At 28.1% G+C, this 24199-nt stretch overlaps 2 protein-coding genes across 3 annotated transcripts; both read right to left on the bottom strand.

Moving 5' to 3' along the window:
• Nucleotides 1-634: 634 nt before the first annotated feature.
• On the bottom strand, nucleotides 635-16199 carry LOC105202822 (cytochrome P450 4C1). Of its 2 annotated transcripts, none has more exons than XM_011171509.3 (12): nucleotides 16024-16199; nucleotides 14366-14547; nucleotides 10538-10724; nucleotides 10297-10409; nucleotides 8568-8658; nucleotides 6496-6690; nucleotides 5576-5642; nucleotides 3488-3614; nucleotides 3312-3390; nucleotides 3115-3227; nucleotides 2764-3001; nucleotides 635-2360 (listed from the first exon to the last, which is right to left on the bottom strand). In XM_011171509.3, exons 3-12 carry the CDS (start codon nucleotides 10704-10706, stop codon nucleotides 2020-2022), a joined length of 1533 nt encoding a protein of 510 aa, XP_011169811.1. In that variant the 5' UTR covers nucleotides 10707-10724; nucleotides 14366-14547; nucleotides 16024-16199; the 3' UTR covers nucleotides 635-2019. The 2 variants fall into 2 exon arrangements, with proteins under 2 accessions (XP_011169811.1, XP_011169812.1); XM_011171510.3 differs by lacking the exon at nucleotides 16024-16199 and adding an exon at nucleotides 14761-14895 and having other exon boundaries at nucleotides 2020-2360.
• A 950-nt stretch (nucleotides 16200-17149) lies between these two features.
• Nucleotides 17150-22317, bottom strand: LOC105202823 (pheromone-binding protein Gp-9). The gene is made up of 5 exons (XM_011171513.3): nucleotides 22202-22317; nucleotides 19899-20007; nucleotides 19571-19686; nucleotides 17757-17868; nucleotides 17150-17525 (listed from the first exon to the last, which is right to left on the bottom strand). The coding sequence occupies exons 1-5, from the start codon at nucleotides 22247-22249 to the stop codon at nucleotides 17422-17424; spliced, it is 489 nt and encodes a 162-aa protein (XP_011169815.1). The 5' UTR covers nucleotides 22250-22317; the 3' UTR covers nucleotides 17150-17421.
• Nucleotides 22318-24199: the final 1882 nt, after the last annotated feature.

Below are 24199 nucleotides of genomic sequence, written 5' to 3'. Positions count from 1 at the left end.
AATAGCACATTATTTATGCATTAAGTGTGTAAAAGTTAATAGAATAGCTAAATATCCGCAGGAAAACAAAATATTATAAAGAGGATTTTAGTACGAGAAATAATATTGTATAGAGAAAACTAACAAACAAAAGATTTGATATCAAAACTAGCGCTAATTTGCACTTATATATGTGTAAGATGTTCATAAGAAAATCTCAATAGTAAATATTTAATTCTTTTATTTTTAGTTTAAGCAGAAAATAACCATAAAAACAAAAGCGCAACATATAATATTGATGTTATCCTATCCTGTTTTCAATATAATTTTTTGAACAATTTCTTACCTCTAAAATACGCTTAAGGAGTGTGTTCATCTTTCGCGAGAGATATGCGATAAAGAGAGCAACTCCGTTATTTTAGCATAGAAAAGAATGAGATATTGAGAACCACTACAGCAAAAGTTTTCACCACGGGCATTTAAATTGGCTGAATAATCCAATGTACTTTATATGACCGCGTTGCATCAGTATATTTTCCGCATTTTTCCAGTCAGTGCATTGTTGCGTTCAACAGACCATAACTTTTTAAATAACTCGAATACCGTAAAATCGTTTTATAGGAATATTATATACTCCTTAGACATGTAAAAAAAATGATTTTAAAAAATTTATTTTTTTTACCAAAAAAATAGAACTTATCCTTAAATTATTATCGGAATGTGTTAACTACTGACAATCAATGATTTAACATTTTTTAATATTATTTTAACGGCAAAAGGATTCAGCGTACACACACACACACACACACACACACACATACACACACACATATGCACGCACGCACGCACGCGCGCGCGCACGCACGCACGCACGCTCGCACAAATATTTGGTAAATAAGCAACTTAGTAGATGCTAAAGTACCGTGAATTACCAACATTTACAGTGCTCTAAATCTTTTTGAATTGACGTTACAGAATCACATTTTTCTAGAATTGAAATACGCGTGAAAAGAAAAAATGCTAAGGTCAATTTTACAAGAAAATTGAACAGAAATTGAACAAATCATTAAAAATTCCCTCGTATAGCCTCCATCTGAAGTTAACTTTATCTTAATACCGAAGCTGTGTAGCTTATAGATATAAAATGATAGTATAGCACCCTTCAGAAAACATGTACGAATAACATTGACCATGTGAAATTACGATTAAATTACGATTAAACACCTAACAAAAAAGATCAAATAAAGTGCTTTTATCATATGCATATTTTGCTTAGCAAAGCTAAACTGTCATATACAGAGTAGTATGGTGCCCAATAATAGTTGACAGGTCTTTTCGTAAATGACGAAATAATCGAAAAACAAAGACAGAGCTATGCATTGGAGAAAGAGCGATAGCCTGGTCTTCCTTGAAAAATAATTGCAGTACGACGTCGAGAAAGTTTTTCGGTTACTTTAGCATCTTCTTAATAGTACAAGGTTTAGAGAATTAAATTTATAAGAATAATGTCAAAATATTAGAGCTAACTCTGGTTGTACAACATTTAACTTTATTATTCAATAAAATTAATAATGTAGACTTTTTGATCCTATAGTTTGGATTATCCTCAATACAAGTTATTAAAAATCATAAAATAACTATAATTCTAAAGATAGGGGCATTAATTAATAATCAGTTTTATATTACCTTTCTACATTTAATTATAACATGTTTTAACTTTAAATATTTAATAATGTTTGTCGTCATATTGCAAAAAATACGAATCTGTTGTTTGTATTGCATTTATCATCAAAACTATTTTAGCTTAAAATATTCTGCCTGCAAGGCAAGATCCCAAATTTTAAACAACAATTTTAACGTATTGTTATTATCAAAACATGATTGCATTAATAGATACCGATATCTCAATTCGATTTTTGTGATATTTAGGCAAATATAGCATATACGTGCATATAGGTGTAAGCATATATACGTAAAAGATTAATAAGAAAAAGTTATAAAAATCACATTATAAAAAGCATATATTTGCTGGTAAACCGATCATTTTTTGGGTATGAAATGTATGAGCAATTCTTCGGAGGGTCGCAAAACGATAAAATCACCGTATCGGATCGTGTCCAATGTTTTCACGCTTTTTACCCTCCACTTTCTGAGAATAGCAACCAGTAAGAGTTTCTGTTCCTGTTGAGCGAATCTCATGCCTATACAGTTTCTCGGTCCAGCGCTGAACGGAATGTAAGCATATGGACTTCTATCCTTCGCATTCTCTGGAAGGAAGCGATCTGGATCGAACTTTAATGGATCCGGCCAAACTTCTGGATTTCGATGTGTAAGCAATATTTGCACTAGGACTGAATGATCTTTCGGAATAGTAATATCATCTAAAATAAAAGAAATAAATTAACTATTAACTGTTTTTGCCTCTATTAATAATACACAAAATACATAATAAACTACATTGATTTTCTGTATTGATATAATCACTTTCGTGATCTAAAAATTAAACTTTTATGTGAGATTATAATGTTAATTTAACAATCTTAATATAATTCAAGATCAGTTATTGATCTGAAAAATTATCTGTCGTTAGAAAAATTACATTTGTTTCACTTTTAATAAATAACGAGAATATTATTTATTAAGTTTTATAAGTATCAACCAAAAAAAGTACTTTTAAAATATTATTACATTTAATCGATTTACAAATAAATTTACACATTTTTTCAAAACAAATTCCTTAAAACCTTAAGATGTTCTTCTTAATTGGCAAGTAAAATAACTTACCCAATTGTACGTCTTCTACTAGTTCCCTCGAGATTCCAGGTGCACTCGGAAATATTCGAAGCGTCTCCTTTATAACTCTGTCGAGATACTTCAATTGCGGTAGCTGCTTTACACTGGCTGGTGCATCCGAATCTCCGAAAACCTCTTCGAGTTCTTGATGAACTTTTTCCTGATGCTCGAGATTATTGCCCAAGAGAAAGAGTGTCCAGCTTATAGCAGCCGAAGTTGTATCATGTCCCTATTATCATTTTCATATTATTTTACACTTATATAAGTACATTATCGAGTGATATAAGAGAAAATTTTATATTGAGATAATTGGAGAATTTTAATTTTAATTTTGGACATTACCGCAAACATAATCGTGTCCACTTGCGATCTTAACTCTTCATCAGTCATAGGGGTGTCGTCTTTTGAATTTTGCTCTAATAATAGATCTAAGAACGCTACCCTCTTTTTCTTACCTAATACAATACATTTTATTAAATAAAAAAAAGGAGAAAAAATACGTAAAATGTATGCTGCATAATTATAATTTACAATAATACCTATGTCAAATTCATCATTATTTTCAAGTTCCGTATCGTTAGTTTTTGATTGTCGTTCACGCTTTTTCTTTTCTATCACCTGGAATTTATCATGTTTATTATAAATGTATAACTTTTTAAACGATATGTGAAAAATTTAAACTCGTATACTGTTTTAAATGTTTTTTATCTTCTACCTCATTCGCAAATCCATGCACTATTTTAAGAGCTGATTTATACTGTCTTCCTGCAGGCGTTAAATAATATATCCAGTCAGCCCAAACCCACGGTTGATAAGCTCGCTTGATTATTAACTCGGCTATTCTGAAAGTATCAAAATACAATTGGCATTTTATCAAGTTGGAAGCAAAATTTAACACAAATACATTGTTCTTAAAGAATAGCATTATAGCGGAAAAAGAAAGGTGAACTATTCCGATAGATGCGCAATAGATGGGAAGTAATGGAAATTTCGTCAATTAATCAAATTTTGAGCTTATTTCCAAAATTCAATATAATCGCCGGAGCAATAAAGTGTAATCGTTTGTCCCTCAAATGAGCTCAATTTTGAGATTCATAGATCTCCGCATATTATGCACAACGGTTTACCTTTCTTTTTACATCATCGATATGCGTAAATGCGTAATCGCCGAACAATGTTGCGTTTGTATTGTAAATATTGAAATAATGTACATGGTCTTCCAAAAATGTAGAAACCCATTTAACATTTTAAAAACTAAACAATTTTAAAAGAATTGTTTCAGACAAAAGTTGCAAGATTTAAAAAGATCTATTTACTAAGCCTATCATTTTGATCGTGTATGGCATCAGTAAGGTCAGATCAAGGTTATATCGATTTTTTTAATGGAATTTTATACCTTTGATTCCAGAATCCAATATTTGATGTCAAGAATTTTTCAAAACACTATAAAAAAAGTTGATTTTTATTTAGTATTTTCCGAGTTATGAGGCTTGAAAGTTATAATATACTTTCAAGCCTTATAACTCGGTAAGTACTTAATAAAAAATAATTATAGTGTGTTGAAAAGTTAGTGACACCAGCTATTTGATTCTAGAATGAAAAATAGAACGTTTTCGCTACACTCCCGTTCTGCCGTCACTTCTATTCTTTTATTTCTTTCTTTCTCATTCCTTTGTTTGTCTCGCTCGTCCCGTGCTTTTCCCTTTCCGCTGAGCCTATTTTCCACTTCTGCTTATACTTATTTCTCTATTCTATTTTCCTTCTCTTTTCCTACTACGTCTCTTAATTTGCCTAAACGCTCTAATTCGCTACACTATCGTCCATAAAAGAAAATGTATTTTAGTTAATAATTTTTTTTCTGCAAGTTTGTAATAAATTGATTTGAAATTTTAATTGGTATTAGATAATATTAAAATACATAATAATAAATTTTAGTTTTCCATTTTGACAGAAAATTCTAATTTTACAAGCCAAAAAAGATTTTAAATTGTAATATCTCGACTCTCACAAGCCTTGCTACCTCTATATTTTAATCACACTTGCATTTTTATGAAAACTACCTCCTTGATTTTTGTCAGAATTTTTGTTCTATGACAACTGTTTTAAATACCCCAAAAACTGCTTTTTTCACCTTTTTCGACTATTTTTCGTGATTACTTTTGCTTGTAAAGATTATTTTGTGATAATCTGGATCTGATAAATGTTCTATTCTTTACTAGAACAGACATCATCATCAAGCCTCATTAACAAATATCTTAAAGATATTACGAAAAATATCACGTTTCTAATTTACAACGTATCATGTTTTCGCTTGTTTTTATCATTTTCGTGTATTTAAAGGGCAATTTTTTAATCTATGTCCGGACAGATTTGTTACTTCTTATACAACTACATAATTTTTGTTATTACAAGATATATGTCACAAAAATTTTTGTGTGCTATGTGATTTATGCACAATAATGTCATGTGTACTAACGTACATGTAGGTTAAAATTTTTGTGCATAAAAAAATTGTGGATAAACGTACATCGGCTATCGACACTGTAAGATATCGATTTGTAGGTAGTTGGGGCCCTCCCGGTCTGACTATGGCGACACCACTCAAGATCAAAACTAATAGGATCAGTAAATAAATCTTTTTAAACCCTACAATTTTTATCCAAAACGATTTTTTTTAAATGCTTATTTTCTGAAATATTAAAGAGTTATCACACTTTTGGAAAACTCTCTAAAATTAATTCTTAACATTATTAAATATTAAAATACTAAGTAACAATAGAAATATAAAAATTTTGGAACGAACTCTTGTACTGCTGTTGTATATTTGGATTGGACTTCTTGAGCACGTAAATCCATACCCATTGCCGTTTCTACAAATTAATAATTGATATTTTTGATACCTTCGCTATGTCGTTTATAACGTTATACAGGGTGTTTAATAATTAATGATTGATCTCTTGCATGTAAGTAGAATGAACCAAACTGAGTCGAAAAGTCCTCTACTATTTTCCAAAATTTGCAATAGTTAACAAGTTATAAATTAATAAAAATAGTCAAATTAATCCCGCTCACCGCCAATCCCAGCGCGTAATGCTGGGTCCCCGCTTTGAGTCGCTGTTCTTGCGAAGGCCATCGCCGCTAGTAAACATCACGCCCCGAACGCTCGGCAACGTCGAGCGCATGCTTGGATTGGCGGGATTAATTCACCTATTTTTATTAATTTATAACTCGTTAACTATTGAGAATTTTGAAAAATGGTAGAAAACTTTTCGACTCAGTTTGGTCCATTCTACTTACATGCAAGAGATTAATCATTAATTATCAAACACCCTGCATTTACACTTAATATTTATTACTTGTAAATACAACAATTATACAATAAGGTCTGCTCTCTTAATTAAATAATTTTGCTAAATAAAAATTTGCTCATGAGAAAAAAAATTTGCACAAATCACAGTAGTCTAATATATAATAACTCTGATATTATATTGTTATTACTTTAAAAACATAATAAAGATTTGTTACTATTGCAGCAAAATAATTTGAAAATTTATTTAAATTAATATTAACAAATTTAAATATATATTTTCAGACCTTTCTTACTTTCCATAAAATGACTAATAATGTTAATTGCAACGTATATAATGTATTATGTTGAAAATGCTTTTTTTGAAAAAAATATTGTAATTATTATATTATGTATCATGAAAAATAATACATTACCGCAGATAACATCAAGAGTTGCGTTGATAAGAAGAGGGAAAATATCAATGGGCTTCCCTGGATTTTCGTCCATTTTTTTTTGAAGAATCTTTATTAAAATTTGTGCTTTTTCGGTCATGACCACAGCAAATTTTTCTAATATACTAAAATGGAATGTTGTCCCGATGAGTTTTCTATCGTGAAACCATTGTTTACCTAAATCAGCATTAAAATATTATATATTTATGTTGTAAAAATATCGCAAACGTAAAAAACCACAAAATTTGTTAAAACAATCAAAGAAAAAATAGAAGGTCAGGAAGCAAAAGGAGATATACTTATTTACGATAATAAACATAAATGTATCCGTATAATTATTAATCTAATCGTTCATCGTTCAATTGATAAACTGAACGTTTAAACTTAGAATTAATCTTTTAATAAACAACGTTAAAAATAAATAAATTTAGACGTGCATGTTTAAATAAACATAAATGTACAAATAAATAAATAAAGCAAATAGATCAAATTATATAAATTAAATAATATTAAAATTCATTATGTCAAATAGAATAAAAAAAAATAAAAAAATTTATATATATATATATATATATATATATACATATATTGATTTGCAAAATTTGAATAATAAATGTTGAATTATTTACTATTACTAATAAATTTCTATGATAAAATGCGCAGTTATTGTTGCTACATGAGAATAGTTTAAGTTCATTTATAAAACAATCAGTGGATTTTTAAACGTGATCAAGTAATGATATTTAATAAGTGTTTTTTATATTCTCAAAAGGTACAAGATTATGTTAAATAAATCATAAAGACTAAAATATATTGTAACGTTAGTGTATAAATACATATATATTGAGCTGTCGGAAAAGTCATGACGTATTTTTTCTATATTCTTCAAAGATCATTTATTTATAAAGAATAAAGATTAATCTACGATAAATTGGTCATTTGTTCAATGACTTTTTGCCATTGAACACTTTTAGTAAGTTTCATAATTCCTTATTTATAGAAGAACCTGTTTTTATTGGCAAAAAACTGAAGGTACTGATTTACAGCCTCATCTGAATTAAACGTTATATCACGCAAGAAATTTTGAAGAGATCGAAACAAATGAAAGTCTGACGGCGCAAGATCAGATGAATATGGTAGGTGTGGCAACACACCCCATCCAAGCTCCAATAATTTTTGGCGGCTGATCAAACTTGTGTGTGTGGTCTCGCGTGTCGTGATGGAACGCAACTCCGTTACGATTAACGAGTTCTGAACGTTTTTGAATGATGGATTCATTCAAATTATCCAATTGCCGACAATACACATCCGAATTGATTGTTTGGTTCGTTGGTAGGAGCTCGAAAAACACAACACCCACTACACTAAGAGCATAATTGTTGAGATCAAAATCACCAGCACGGAATTTCATGAACCATAGTTGACACTGGGAAGATACCGATAGCGCCAGTACTATTGCACACAGCCAATTACAGCGGCTGGTGCCTAGTGATATTCTTCTGTTCAAGCGCTATGAGTGGTTGTGAGTGGCTTGTGTACAATAGTACTGTGCGCCATCGGAACCTTCCCGTTGACACTGACGTTCTTGTACAGTATTGTCACCGTAAACTTTACAAGCTTGATGCGCATTCTTCCCTTTACGGAAGTAAAACAGTAATATGTGGTGAAAATGCATAGTTTGGTCTCCCATCTTCCAACTTGTTATAAAATCTCCAAAAATCAACCAAATTGTCTAATTTTTTTTTTTATATTTTTTTTATGAAGCTAGAACTGTTAATTGTTAAATGACATAACAATACCAGGAATGCGAATGACTGTAGTACTTTCAAAACTAACCTAGCGTCCTCTGTTGCAAAAATGCGTCATGACTTTTTCGACAACCCAAAATCTATATTGGACAGAAAATAGAACTTGTTTTTTTACAATCTATTTAAATATTTTTGTGAATGACTATTAAAGCGTAGCAAATAAGCTGCAATTTTTAATAAAATCCTAAACTTATAACAAATGCATACATATAATAAATAATTAATATGATTTTATTATGTATTCACCTGTAGATATTAAAAGTCCCTTGCCCAACCAAGATTCTAACATATCATAATGCGACCCTTTTGAGATATTTACGGTGCTGGGCAAAATACGCTGTAAATGTTTGAAAGAGATAATTTAATATCTAGACATTTTTTATGACTACTAATATTACTTATCAAAAATAGTGTTACTGAACCTGTAATCTATTCATTTTATCATATTGACATTTTTTATTTAACAATAACAGTTTTTCATGAAATTAAAGCAGACTTGAAAGATATTCGACCGATACATGTAACACACAATCTAAATAAGAAGGCCTATTCGGTCATAGCTGGATCTTATTGCTTTATGTATACGTGTGATTTTATATACTTTCTCAGACTCAACCAAATGCTAATAAGCATCAAGTATTATTAAATTAATTTTAATTTAATAAAAGTGATATTACTAACTCTTATTCGATTATAACTGTGTTATATGACCGAAAGTAACGGCGCGAAGTTTGAGTCTAAGAAAGTACTATATATAAAATCACACGTATACATAAAGCACTAAGATCCAGCTATGACCGAATAGGCCTTCTTATTTAGATTGTAAAGCAGACTTGTTAAAAATTATATTTTAGAAAATATTTTTAATTTCTTCAAGTAAATTCACACCACCAAACTTTTTAGCATATCTTCTATCCTCTCTTTACTAATAAAACAAATGTATTTACAATATACCTAATAGCTATACAATAACGAAAATTGATTATTACGTATTACATAGTGTCAGTATTGATAAAATAAAACAATCTCTTACTCAATAAACTTTCTTATCCTTCTAATCTCTTTCATTGGATTGAAATCTCATTTAAGAATAAATTTCTGAATGCTTGAAAACGTTTTATAATTGCTAGAGAATGATTTATACTATTTTAAAAAGAATTTGCTTTTTATCATGATAATTACAAAGGTTATTGCTTAAATATATAATATATTAAAGAAAAGTCGCTGATATTGTTTTTTGATTATATTTTTTAAATAAAAATTGCAAAAAACATAAACGCAAATAAATACTTCAGAAACATAAATATAAACTAAAAAGTGTTTTATATCAGATGATACAGTATTTTTTATATTATTTCAAATTACGCAACCATTAAATTCTTTATAAGTAATAATGAGCGTCTGGCAAAATGAGGCAAAATCAACAAAATAGGTAGTACTGCTATATTTTTCTTTTCTTTTCTTTTTATATGAGCCATCTGTACAAAATAATAAGTGTTTCTAGAAGGTATCCACTTTAATCTAAAATGTTTTTTATTAATTTTTGTTTAAAAAAAGATTATAAAAAAATAAAAGAAAAAAATAAAAATGTAAATAAAACAATTTTAAGAGAAGAAACACGTAAAATAATCTAATGTTAATAACATATTTACTGTTATTTAAACTATATGCAATTTGCAAGAAATAATTCTGAGAACATTATTTTCGCATTTGAAGAATTTAAAGTTTAATAACTACTTTAATATAACGATCCATAGATATATAAATAATGGTTTTTTAATTCTTCTATTATCTAAATAGATTATGTTTCTATCAGTATTAAAAAAGTTCAATGTTTATTTTTCGAGAACTAAAGAAATGTTACTTTAAGAGATCTAATGTGTTGAACTAGCAACATTTCCTTTAGTTATCGTAGAAAAAGATAAAGAATGATATTCTTTATCAACAACAAAATACTGACATTTTTTGTGTTTACCTCTAAATATTCTGGCTTAAACACGGCAATAAACGGCTTGCCTCCCATCCATTGTATGTATATACCTTCTTTGCACGTCTTCTCCATATTCTTTAAATCCATTTTTAAGCGTTCTATCAATTAAATTAATTAATTTTTATACTATTTACATTATAAATTGAAATAGCACAGTTTTTAAGTAGTATAATGACACTTGTATAAAAAAGTAGTAATAGTTTCAGATAAGCATTAAATACTTTACCTTCTGGCGGCATACTAATTGTCTCCAATGTCGAACCAAAAGGAAAACTATCAACTTGGGGAACATTTTTAAGTTTTTGTCGTACAACATATTGATAATGCACCATCAATAAAACTCGGAAAATCACAATAACGCAAAGAGTGAACAGTGCCAAAGAGATAAAATCCATTTTCGTAATCTGCGAACACTTTAAATAATTTAAGTTAGTAAATAAATAAATTTAATTAGATAGGATAAAGTAAAACTACGTTAAGATTATACCAAAACACTACTCTGTTTTCGCCGTTACTCTATCTCCAATACTGATTTAAAATATTGCTCGAAGATACTTTCAATTGCGATGAAGTCAATAGGATGTATATCAGAAAATATATTCCATGTCAAAAAAATTTATCAACAGAAGCAGACTTAGAAAAATACTTAATAAAAAACTTTTATCGGTTATCTTCTTAACACATAAATGTAAAAAATATGTAAATGTAATTTATGTAACGTTTATCTGTTATATATCATTGCAATTTTTAAAAAATTTACTGTTTAACATATATGTACACACGCACACGCACACGCACACGCACACGCACACGCACACGCACACGCACGCGCGCGCGCGCGCGCGCGCACACACACACACACACACACACACACATTTGTATGGGAGTGTGTAAACGCTTTAGATATTATAAGAAATAATTTCTTTTTAATAATTAAGCACAAGACTACGATGCATGTGGTAGACTTATACTTTATACTTTATACTTTATAAAATCAATTAGCTGATTCTAATAAAATTAATAACAACATCTCAAACATTTACATTGTCATATTGATTTTCAATGTAATTTTGTGATAGAAAAATTCTTCCTTATAATATTTAAAGTAACCCCGCGCGCTTTCTCGATTAGAATAAAGAAAAGTTGCTATCTTATATAAGATAATATTTGCCTATACTTTATTCCGTATTCTAAGTATTCGTTTAATTCTAATGTGTTTGAAAGACAGAAAAGTTAATTAGTCCATATACGTAAAAATCACTGAAGTTTACATTTATATTTTATATAATTTATATTGTTGTATTTACGAAGAATATATGTAAAATGTAACAATACATTTTTTTACACTATCTATTAAACTGATTTGTCACTGATTGATATTCATCAACATGTTTATGGATTTTCACGAATAAGTTTTTCTGTATGACCCCAGAGATCAACGTCGATAGTCTTGACTTTCAGTATAGTAATTCTGCAATTCTTAACTACAATATCGGTATCGTTTTACTAACGTTGCGCAGATATTATATAAATCGTAAAAAACAGTTGCGCAGCAATAATGCAACGATATTGATGTGTCGTTAAAGTTACAGAATCTTGCTACTTAATGGATGATTGCTTATTTCCAAAAGAATTCTTGAGAAAAAATTTTCTAAAAAAAATTTCCATTAATTTTCTGATTATACTATTGTCGTGTGTATTCTAGAATGTGACAAAAATGAATAAAATTTATTTTAACAATGTAATCATTATTTAAAAAGTTAAAAAACATTACCATGTTTAATACTTAGTGAGATCCAATAAATGAATACCGGTGGGACATTAATTAAATCGAGATTTTTAATCGCTATAATTGAAATATATTTTCTCTTACGATCTTAATGCGACCGTTACTCATGTTATAGCTGCCGATTGCACGCTAGTCAATCTTGGCATTCTCCTAGTTACTAGTACATAGAAAGCGGTTTCGTGTGATTTCCAATCTAAAGCCTTAAGGCCTTAACAAATATTAAACTGGGCCAAGAACGAACAATAAATCAAGTTATTCTAAATCACATATATTTTCCTTGTGTACATCCAATCCTTTGATTCTGTCCATGGGGAAATTTTCCAAACTGAGAAGTCGCTATCTTTCTACATACTTACAGTTCATGATTAACGTAAAGACCAATAAGCTCTAGTCGTTTTATTAATCATAAACTGCGAGTATGTAGAAAGTGGTGACTTCTCAGTTTGGAAAATTTCCCCATGGACAGAATCAAAATCCTTAGGTGTACAAGTAATAGCAAGCATATACATACATTATAATAACATGGAACTAGTTTCTGTTTCACTAGGTCTTCATTAGCCATTATAATAAATATCTTAACATTAACAAAAATAGTTACGTATTTTAACTGTCATGCGAAGTCAAAATTCAAATTTATTATAGAACCTAGTCACTAATTTCATATCCAGTAAAAAAAATTCTATAGAAATACTGAATCTAACCAATAAAATTTTGCAATTATTATTTTCTGTTATCATTACAGCGTAATTTGTTTCTATTATTTGTGTTGATGTTAGAATACCTTTATATATTACATTCGACTATCCATCGAATGAATCCTATCTGTACCAAAATTTATACAATTTTTTTTAAATTTACATTACTATTATTTGCATATATTATTGTAACTAAAGGCAAGCTACATATTAGACCAGTACTTAATTATGTGAATTCTTCGTTACAAATTGAAACTCATTGCAAAGAGAGAGAGAGGAACAAACGAACTTGTCGATAAATCGTTTTAACTAAACGACGAGACTCCGCTCTTGGTTTTTCGCAAGGTCGTATCATAACGTTCTAATCATAACAACGTTTCACAAGTTATCGTATATATATATATATATATATATATATCACAAGTTATCGTATATATATATATATATATATATATATAGAAAGATTTAGAATAACTCTGATTTAGAGTAACTTGATTTATTGCTCGTCCTTGGCCCGGTTTGATTCTAGAGTTTAGGATTATACAAGCAAAACAAAACATAATATTAAAAAAATATTACCTATTAATGGGTAATAAGAGTAACCGCGGTTGTTGGTGCGTATTAACAATTTTATTAAAAATGGACGTTTCAACTCAGCTTCGAGTAGAGAACCTCTAGGAGAAAGAATCGCTAACTGGTGTCACGTGACCGACTCTGTGATTGGCTGGCGAAAATACGCAAATTTTGCATTGCGACGTCAATGCATTGGCCAGCACGCATCACGTGGAACCACCGATGGTTTCTCGCGACGAAGCCTGTCAACGCATTGACGTCGCAATGCAAAATTTGCACATTTCCGCCGGCCAATCACAGAGTCGGTCACGTGACCTCAGGTGGCGATTCTCTCTTCTAGAGGTTCTCTAGCTTTGAGTTATCTTCAACTGCAATTCCTTGTCTGTTGAGTGCAATTACATACGTTTACTTTTACGAATTGCTCTCCGGCTGGGCAATTCACCGGTTAAGACCCACGAACAATTTTCATGGGAAGATTAATTTCCGGCCACACAGGAGTCGCAGATTGACAAAACCAGTCACATTCATTCCACTTGAATTACACGACACAGTACAGTTTGACCTGACAAGTTATTGCGTTGAAATCTGATGGTTACAAGTTAATTAATTCGTGTAATTCAAGTGAAATGAATGTAACTGGTTTTGTCAATCTGCGACTCCTCTGTGGTCGTAAAATTAATTTTCCTATGAAAATTGTTCATGTATCTTAACCGGTGAACTGCCCAGCTAGGGAGTGCTTGCGAAAGCAAACGTATGTAATTGCGCTCAAAAGAGAAGAAATTGTAGCTGAAGATGACAACAGAATCAATATACTCAAAAATTGTCTCTTAAATAAGCCCAAATTTTTGCATATATTTAATTCTTGGAATTCTTTTTTGTATCTAATACGAATTATAAATTGTCAAAAGTTGGTTTGAACGAGGCTAATTATCATTCTTTTTTTTTAATAATTAACGTTTTATATAATGTTTAAAAAGTATGAGTTTTTGATGCTTACCGTATATTACATAAGAAGAGTCAATCTTTCTATAGCACTCCGATATTTCATTAGCACCTTTGACACTCGATTAAATATTGCAACTTGGATATTTATTACGATTTACGTTTTATGATGTACATTTAAATTTTATTGTGTTCAATAATATTAAATGCTGTATAATAGATAATAGTTTATAATTCCTGTAAAAAAAAATTATATTAGGGATTAAATTAAGAAAGTTTATATTAAAAAATAATATTATAAGAATTTGAGGAAGGATTATAGATTCTACTTTCTCTCTTCTTTTTTTGATTTAAATTTTAATTATTAAATAAAACTACAAAATTCGCGGTATCTTGATCTTCCATATCTCTTTTTTATTTTGATTACATTCTTTAATGATAAGTACTCACGTATCAGTTAAATAACTGAAGCAAACACTTAAATCATTTGAGTTTCACAGTGTCTCTTATGTTTGAAACATGCTGCACTGTGAACGGCGCTTTTACAACTAACGAGATAGAACAGAGGCTTGCATTTAAAAGTGACGTAACGCCTGTGATAGATATCATAGCCAAATGCAACGAGACTTTTCTTCATACTTACAATATTAATTGTAAGTTCTCTATTAAATCTTGTCAGCAGTATTATAAAACATTTTCTTCTCTTGCTTTATTCCCATTCAAGGCACAATTTATATATGTTAAAAATAGTAATTAATGGCCTACTTTATTTAATGGGATACATAGTAATATTTAAAATACTTTTTAATCAACTCATTGTTTTATTAAAATAAATGTAAAAATAAGAAATACGTGTCTCAGTGTCACGGTTGCACAAATGTATATGATATTTATTTAATAAATAGTATTATAACAAAAAGTTATCATAATACAAGCTGATAAATATACAAAATATTTTTGTTAATATTAAAAAAAGGTAAGTAAATTATTATAAAAAAAGTAATAAATATAGTCGAGATTAGCGACTGAAATATTTGACTGAAAAAATTTAAAGAGGCTCGAAGGAATAATAATATAATTTTGTGTATATATATTTTGTATTGTATCTTAACTCTATTAACAGTGATTACGCGTGATTACATACTTCTAATAAATTTATATTATTATTCATTAGTAATTATTATTATTTTTTCTATATTTTTCGTGTAGTGAAAAATAAATATGCAAAAGCAGGGATAAAGAAATTTCATATTCCGTCTTTTATAATTAATTATACCAGAAGGTAAAATTTTATCGTGTAACATTATCGTAAGTTCTATACGCATCTTGGAATAAGCATTGATATTTTTACTATAATTGTTTTATTGTTGATATTTAACTTACACGTTCTGTCATAATTCCTTGGTGTGACATCTGGTACAATATTAAAATATTACCTTCGATATAAACAGACCGGATTATGAGGAGTCACGCAAACATAAAATATTTTAGAGCTCGATTAAATTGGAAATTGTAAAAAACTCTCTTCTAAATTGCAAGTCTCTTCTCGCGAGTAAAAGCAATTTCAAATGCAATTTAAAAGAAGAAAAAGTCTTCGGACAAAGTAATTAGATCTTTATCGAAGAATGCAATATCTTTCGTTAAATTGTAGCAAACAGATGTTAAGATTAAGGAATTTAGCCTTGACTCATTGTCAATTACATATTATCATACCAGTGGCATTTGATGAGACAGATTACGTTTGACGGGCGACAGAGTAGTATTCAGCGGAAGAGATGTGAGTAAAAATTCGTTAGAACACACATAAACGAAGAGCGTCTGTGAATAACAGTCCGACTGGAACTGTTGTTCGCTGCGCACTAGAGATGCGAAACTTACGAGAGTTGTTGACTTTTTGCTGTTAGACGAGAAACCTGTTTCTGATCATGATTCATTCTCAAGGCTAAGATTAATCTTTGCTTTACTGGCTAGTAGTGTCATTATCTTCATGCAATACAACGAACACGACAACTGAACATTAGATACTCCTCATTTAAACGTTATTTACATACAAAACACACACACACACACATACACACACACAACACACACTCACACACGCACACGCGCGCGCGCGCCCACCAACTTTCGTTAATTTGTAGAAGTTAACTCAATTTATTCAAAGTATCTTATACGAAAAGAACGGTTTTGTTAAAGTAATTAAAATTATTAAGCTAGACAGATCTGAAAATAATTATGTTGGGCGCTCAAGCATGATGAGAAAAGTTTTAACATTCTTGCATGCAATTTGAGAGCTGCTTACATAATTATTTTTACGATATAATAAAATTCTGTTTAGACAAATAGGCACACACTATAAATGAGATGAAACAATGTAACGTTTCCACGAAATGTTATATAAATCAGCGTATCCGTTCATTAACTGCTATAATGGAAAATTCTGAGTCATTGGATATAATCTCATATTCTTGAATGTGCTGCGTAGCAACGTTGTATCTCGCTCTTGGTCATATAGAATATTAAAGATTATTTGCGTTATATTAAAAAGTATTTTTATACTATACTGAGAGAAAAAAATGTCTAAATTTGAATAAATATATTTATTCAAATAATATTAATAAAATATTTACTTACGAGATACATAAATATTTACTCAATAAAAAAATTGATACTTGAATTAAATTGGTGATTTTTGTACTAAATAAATATATATTTATATTTAATAAATATTCCATTAGTACTATTCAAATAAATATTTATTAAAATTTGTAGTACTTTCTTCTTTAATGTAATAACTTACAAAATGTATTCTATTATCAATAAAAATTTACAGCAAAAGTATTTTTTCATGTATGTTTTCATTTTATTCACTTATAAGCAAGTGCAAGTAATCAAAACACAATTTTTACATTTGCTGCACGCTTTTATTAAATAAATGAAATAAAAAGTAAAGTATAAGAAAATACACGAAAAGTTATTGTATTATAAATTTACATTAATAATTACAATATCCAATTTTTATATTAAATTACATTTCATCATCATGTTCTGCTTCTACAACTTTTTCTTCTACTTTTTTTCTTGTAAGTAGCTCATTCTGTTTTTATTTCTTTAGTTTCTTTCATTTTTTCTGCGTTGTTCTTCTTCATACATATCTTTGATGGTACAAACATAGACAGAGAAGCATTTCTCACATTCTTGTGCGTCATTCCTCACTATATAAACAAAAATTCAAAAAATGTGATTAAAAGATGTTGAAATACACGATTAATATATTTTTTATTCTTTTTATTTTACAAAATATATTATTTCAAAAATTACAAGTGTACATAAAAACTATAGAAAAAACATAATAAATAAATATTTTTAATATAACAGTTTATGCTTAGCAATTAAAATGTAATTTTTATATATTTGTAATAATTATAATATACTATGAAACATACCTTTTTCCATGCATTTTTGTACAATTTGGTGCATTGGTCCGCCAGGATTTTCGTCAAATATTAATTGTAATCTTTCATAAACTTGCTCTTCTTTAATCTTTGTTCCTTCAATCTAAGATTATTACAAAAATATTATAAATAACAGAAAAAAATAGTAAAATTATAAATTTATTTAAATTATTTCTCTCAAAGTAGCGCTTATAACTTAAAATATATTAATTATAAATTAACTTATTTTTATATTAATTCTACATCAATTTGTGTCAAACATACATACTGTTTTACATTAATTTTATTAACAATTATTATATCGTAAAATTACTAGCAAGGGAATTTTGCAAAATGGAAATTTCAGATTTTAATGAAACTTGGCATAAATACAGAGGAAGTAAATACATGAATTTAAAATTTGTTAGTTGCAACTAAAAAGCGGTTTGAAAGTTTCAGTTTTACAAATATCTCTATTTAACTACTTTATTTATTTTTTCAAAAAAATTTTTTTTTTAAATTGAACTTTTATATATCTGGTATAATATAATAAATATAATAATATTATAAATAATATTAAGGTAAGATAACTAATATTATTTATATTATGTATGTATAAACGTAACGAATATTAAAATTTTATGTATATATGAACGTAACTAATATTAATGCACTTTACATACGTTTGTATTTTATTCTTCTATGTAAGAACTGCGAAGTAAAAATTACGTTATTTCCAACACATTCTGATATCACGTGTTTCATACTTATGTAATAGTTTGCGTCAAACATAGTTATGTTAATTAGTGCATTATACGAAAGGCTATTAACAGTGTAGTATATAAATGATTTTACAAATATCTGTTTTTCAGAAAATTAGACATCATATTGATTATGTTTAATTCAATCAAAATATTTGTATTTATTAATAATCTCTACTTTCAATGTTGTAAATACATTTAAATTTTTGAATTCATATTATTATTAATATACAATTGAATTTTATTATTCTATGTACAATGATGATTAGTAAAGATTTTATTGTGTGTATACATAAATAAAATGGCTATATTTATTTAACTTTTAATTAAACAATTGAGTAAAATATTTATTATACAAATTTTGAATTACATTATTTTGTGTCAATATTCATTTTCTAATAAATATGTCACGACTAATAAGTATAGCATTAAAAAGCTGCTTAAGAACTACAAGAACACGTTTCAATAAATCATTAATTTAAAAAAAAAATATTAACACAGCTCGTAGACACTATTAATTTTTTCCTACCATTGAGATTGAACAATATGGAGAATTGTAAGTAACCATGTAATTTATTAATAATTCATTAATCACAATAATTACTGTAGAAACTTATTAGTTCGTAAAATAAAAATATGTTAATTTACACTTTACAGTATCATAACTTTAAAAGTAATTGATATATAAAAGTTCAATTTTTGAAAAAAAGTTTTTTGGAAAACTGAATAGAGTAGTTAAATGCAAATATTTACTGTAAAACTCTGATATAATATGAAACATTTTGTGATATTTTGTTTAATTAACAAGATATATTGAAAGTCTCTTTACCTGTGAGGAGTAGTTTCACTCCTTCAATCTCTTTTTAGTCGCAACTGAAAAATTCTAAATTCATGTATTTACTTTCTTTATATTTGTGCCAAGTTTTGTTAAAATCTGAATTCCTCATTTTGTGAGGTTGCCTTGTAAGTCTTTAATTATTCAATTACATTATTTATTAGGAGAGATTAATCGTGCATTATTGGATATTATACATAAAATACATATAGCATGTTTTTAATACTTACCAAATTCTGTTTCTTTAAAACACACGCTATAAAGCAGCCATGTTTGTTTGTTCTTTCTTCATTTGCAGGTTGCAGATGTACGTTAGTAACTATTTCCATCGGTTTGACAAAGTCAGCTGAAAAATAAAATTGCTTAATGCAAGAAAAACATGTTTTTTTTTACAAAAACGTTATCTAACTCTATCTAAATAAAACGAAACTTAAATTATAAAATAGTAAAAAAACAACATAAATTAAAACAAATAAAAATAAATTACTTTTAAATTGATTAAAAAGTCACAGATGAGAAACAACATGGGAAATCTGTAAGAATGTAATCATAACTTACCAGGAGTTATACCAATTTCACTGAGGCAAGTGTTAAAATCATTCCGAATAGATATTCCTATCTTTCTGAGTTCTTGTTCATTTAGTTCTGATGAACTAGACGACTGAAACTTAAAAAATATGTTTATTTTATTTATTTTATACATATATTATATCATGTATATACATATATATTTGATAATGTACACATAAATTCAAATGTGTATGTGCTTATATTTATATTTGTATTTATTTTTTAAATATATATATATATATATATATATATATATATATATATATATATATATATATATATATATAGAGAGAGAGAGAGAGAGAGAGATACATATGTACATTATTAAATATGCATATCTCAGTTAGCCAAGCGTGAATTAGCATGATATGTAAATTAATGAGCTACACGAATTGTTATAATGTTATTGACGATTTGTTGAATCGGTATTTTATGTGCAAATTGAGTTAGCAAAATAAGGGCAAACAGACAGCATCAATTTATGAAATTTCAATAACAATGAGAATTAATAACGCGTCATAATGATAGTAAAATAATAGCATTTGACGAGCTCCATTTCAGTATCGGTAACATAATAGTAAACTTATGGCACGTATGTTATCTAACGCCGCGTTTCACACATGTTGCAATTTGCTGAAGTTGTTTAATTGTAATTTGCTGCTAACCAAGTGTTAACAATAAACATAGAGTATATTTAGACCGAACATTTAAGGAGTGAGGGGATGTCAGAAACTAAAAAGAGATAGCATGCTTTGGAGTATCATTCTTTATTTAATGAGCGTTGCGTCATAAGGAATTTTATCCTCACTTAAAGAATGCATTCTGTTTTACGCATAATGCGCATGATGCATCACTTATTCTTATTATTCACTGAATATTAAACAAGGATAAATGATACATCATGCGCATTATGTGTGAAACGGAACAACGCGTTATTTGAGTGAGAATAAGATCCCTTCCCACGCGTCATTAGACAAAGACAGAATGATATTACAAAGTATGCTGATTCTTTTTTACTTGACGTATGAGCTTTAGCCCCACTCCTCGATTTATGGTCTAGATATACTATGCTAATAAGAAATTGTCAGCTTCGAACAGTATGCGGCAACGTCGACAGATGGACGCTGCAGAATTCTTAAATAAAAATTCTGAATATTATAGAATAAAAGACGTAATGTTACCAGAGTTTTTATTCTTACGTATTTTGATACAAGTACGTTATAAAACAAGAGAATTCCATTTTATAAAAGAATTTTTCAAAATCCAGTCTTCGAAATTAGAATTTGCATAAACTCTAATTTGGGCCTCAAGATGAAAATTAATGAAATGTGTTTTGACAATACTTATGTAGGTTCTTGTGCGAGTGAATAAGACCTTTTCATCAAAGCTATTACGTTAATGATTCCTTTAATTATTCTGCACAAAATTATTAAGATAAAATTATCAGATGATAAATGGTTTAAAAAAATCACGTTTTTATTAAATGCACGCCATTTATATTTTTATAAATGTTGCTATCATGTTGTCGTCAACATGTTAAATGTGCATATTAAACAGATAAAAACAGTTGCTATTATGCGTATGTATGTATGTACATACATTTATTGCATGTAACAAAGTGATACCTGGTGATACCAAGATAGTGTCAACATGACGAAATTTTAAACTTCATTTGGCTATGTGGAATATATTAGGGATATCCATAAGTAATGTCGTTTTTCTCAAATTCTAAAAACATTGCCATCTACTGACAATAATTTAATTTTATATAACATAACTTATATTTTAATTAAATATATTAATATTTAGTGTGCTTATTGTTAAATTTTGAAAAAAATTAAATAACCCCTATAAAAATGAAAAAGCAAAGTGTTGAGTGTTGACTTAACAAGTTCCATGTTAAACATTTGATACTTTACAAGTTTCAAAAGCATAACAATGCCACTAATGCTGTTTATCCTGGTGCCTTGAATAGTAGAATATGTTAATTTAAAAAATTTAAGAACGGTAATTTTAATCTTTAAATATTCATCAATTTTAACAATTTATGTCTTGTGTAGCGAGGCTAAACGTATTTTTGCCAAATTTTTTCATTTTGTGCAAAAACGCATTGAATAAGTCTGATTTTATCGAAATTGAAGCGTAGGCCCGTATTCCGTATAATTACCAAATTTTGTATCAAAAGACGACATTACTTATGGGTACCCCTAATATGTACATATATATTATTTTAAAGAATTTTGCCATAGTTTATGAAAATAATTTATGTAAATTATTAAGAGAGTACTTACGTATACAGCAAGAACGAAGACGCAAGCACAAAGTACGAAAGTTTTCATTTTGTTTCCTTACTGCAATAAGCACAATTATGTAAAATAACCGCAGCTAAATCGTATATATACCCTCACTGCAATATATAAAATACATAGGTTAAGAAAACAAAATCACTGATTAAAAATGTAACATAGAGAATTCCGTTTATTCAACCACGTCAGAGAAGAAAACAGTTCCGATAACCAAGATTCACAGAATAGAAGTTTATTTTATACAACTTTTCTCTCTATCAGTACTTAGTTTCGATAAAAAATTGATATTTACAAAATTGAAGTTTTGATCATGTCAAGTTTCTAGTATCTGAATTATTTAAATAGTTCGAATAATGACAACTCTCAGCTATGACTTTATATATTTAAAACAAAACAAAAATTTTATTCACATTATTTTGTTCATATTAACTGTGTGCAGATAAACAAAATTCTACTACACTTGAACTGAATAAAGTTTAATTAATTTTAAATTATAGTAATAGAGAAATGAGATTGATATGTAAAGACACAAGATAAAGAATCAAAATGCTTTATCAATCATATCTCTTAATGTTAAGATTCATTGTGTTATAAATTAATTTAATTTCTTAGGAACTCTATTTATATGAAGATATTAAAATATACATTAAAGACGAATAAAGTTTCAAACCCAAATAGTCGTAAAAATAAATTATATCTCCCACATAGAATAATAATAAAAAAACTTTTTTAATTCTGTCATCAGAGCTTTATATTTTGGATGCTTCTCATTTAGTGATACAAGTCAACATAAGTGTTACCTATTGTTACTCATGCTGAGAACGACAATTATTTCGATCAGTGTTACTAAATGAAAAACAACCATTATATATTTATGTACATATAATAAAAGAACAAAAAGAAATTAAAAATAACGGAAAAGCTTAACATGCAATTAAATTTTGTTATTTTCTACAGTTAAAAAGTTGAATAATATTATATTTAATAATAATAATAATAATAATAACAATAATAATAATAATTAAAAAATCTATATTTAAGAAATTTTTTGAGATACTTACGATCTACCGCAGAGCGAATTTTTATAAAAACGACTTATAAGACCTGTACACTTTGTCACAAATTTTACGTTGCGTTGAACAAACGCATTGTTGCTGATTTTCAGTCCTCGATCTCTCTTGATCTACTTCATATGACACATCTTTTTAAGTATATAATAGCTTTTCATTTATGTCAATTTCAAGATCAATGTAGATTGACCTTAATTTCGGTTTATCTTACTCTTTATCTTCTAATTCTAAGAATCAGGAAAAGATGAAGAGCAAATTAAATCGAAATTTAAAATTAACTTACAGTGGTACAATTACACATTATAGTAACACGTGTCGGTACAAATATTTTACCTGTTTTAATAAGTAACAAAAAATGATACTTAATTATGTCGACTTTAATGCTAATGTCTATTTCAAAGTTAACTTTAATCTTGATTTAACTTATTCTTTATTTTTTTCTAATTCTAAAAATTAGAAAAATGTATAGAGAAAGTTAAACTGAAATTAAAATTACTCTACATTGATGAAAATGAACATCAAGGCCAGTTCAATCAACTCCAATTAATTTTAATTGACAATTATCTTATGCCAGATTTCCTAAATATGGAACGGTCAAGTTCCCGAATATGGAAAGTAAAATTGTTATTAACATTTTGAGTGCATGACGTATATGAACGTCATGGATTAAGAAGATTCTAAGAATGCAAGAAGTTTAGACGTTAGAGACGTTATAGAATGAATCATCGTTTCTTTTATAAATATTGTATTATTAAAATTATCCAAAAATAGTTTTTGAGGGTTTTTAAGATTGGGAATTTTGAATTTTTAATCACCATATCTAAATTTGTTAATGCAAATTTAAAATAGCGGTCACGTTTTGTCACAAAATTTTTAAGTATTTTATGAAACAAACACAATGAATTCTTTTAAA

This window comes from Solenopsis invicta, chromosome 16, assembly GCF_016802725.1.
Source record: "Solenopsis invicta isolate M01_SB chromosome 16, UNIL_Sinv_3.0, whole genome shotgun sequence".
NCBI classification, from domain to species: domain Eukaryota; kingdom Metazoa; phylum Arthropoda; class Insecta; order Hymenoptera; family Formicidae; genus Solenopsis; species Solenopsis invicta.
The sequence above is the reverse complement of the archived record's forward strand: the minus strand, read 5'-3'. Positions and strand labels throughout refer to the sequence as shown.

What these genes read in the sequence shown, in the direction of transcription:
- LOC105202823 (XM_011171513.3), bottom strand. Translation starts at nt 22,249, where the DNA reads ATGAAAACTTTCGTACTTTGTGCTTGCGTCTTCGTTCTTGCTGTATAC. An exon ending in TGAAATTGGTATAACTCCTG is followed by an intron (nt 19,687 to 19,898) that starts GTAAGTTATGAT and finishes TTTATTTTTCAG; the next exon opens with CTGACTTTGTCAAACCGATG. An exon ending in TTTTAAAGAAACAGAATTTG is followed by an intron (nt 17,869 to 19,570) that starts GTAAGTATTAAA and finishes TAATAATCTTAG; the next exon opens with ATTGAAGGAACAAAGATTAA.
- LOC105202822 (XM_011171509.3), bottom strand. Translation starts at nt 10,706, where the DNA reads ATGGATTTTATCTCTTTGGCACTGTTCACTCTTTGCGTTATTGTGATT. An exon ending in GGGACTTTTAATATCTACAG is followed by an intron (nt 6,691 to 8,567) that starts GTGAATACATAA and finishes ATGCTGATTTAG; the next exon opens with GTAAACAATGGTTTCACGAT. An exon ending in TGCATGGATTTGCGAATGAG is followed by an intron (nt 3,391 to 3,487) that starts GTAGAAGATAAA and finishes GATAAATTCCAG; the next exon opens with GTGATAGAAAAGAAAAAGCG.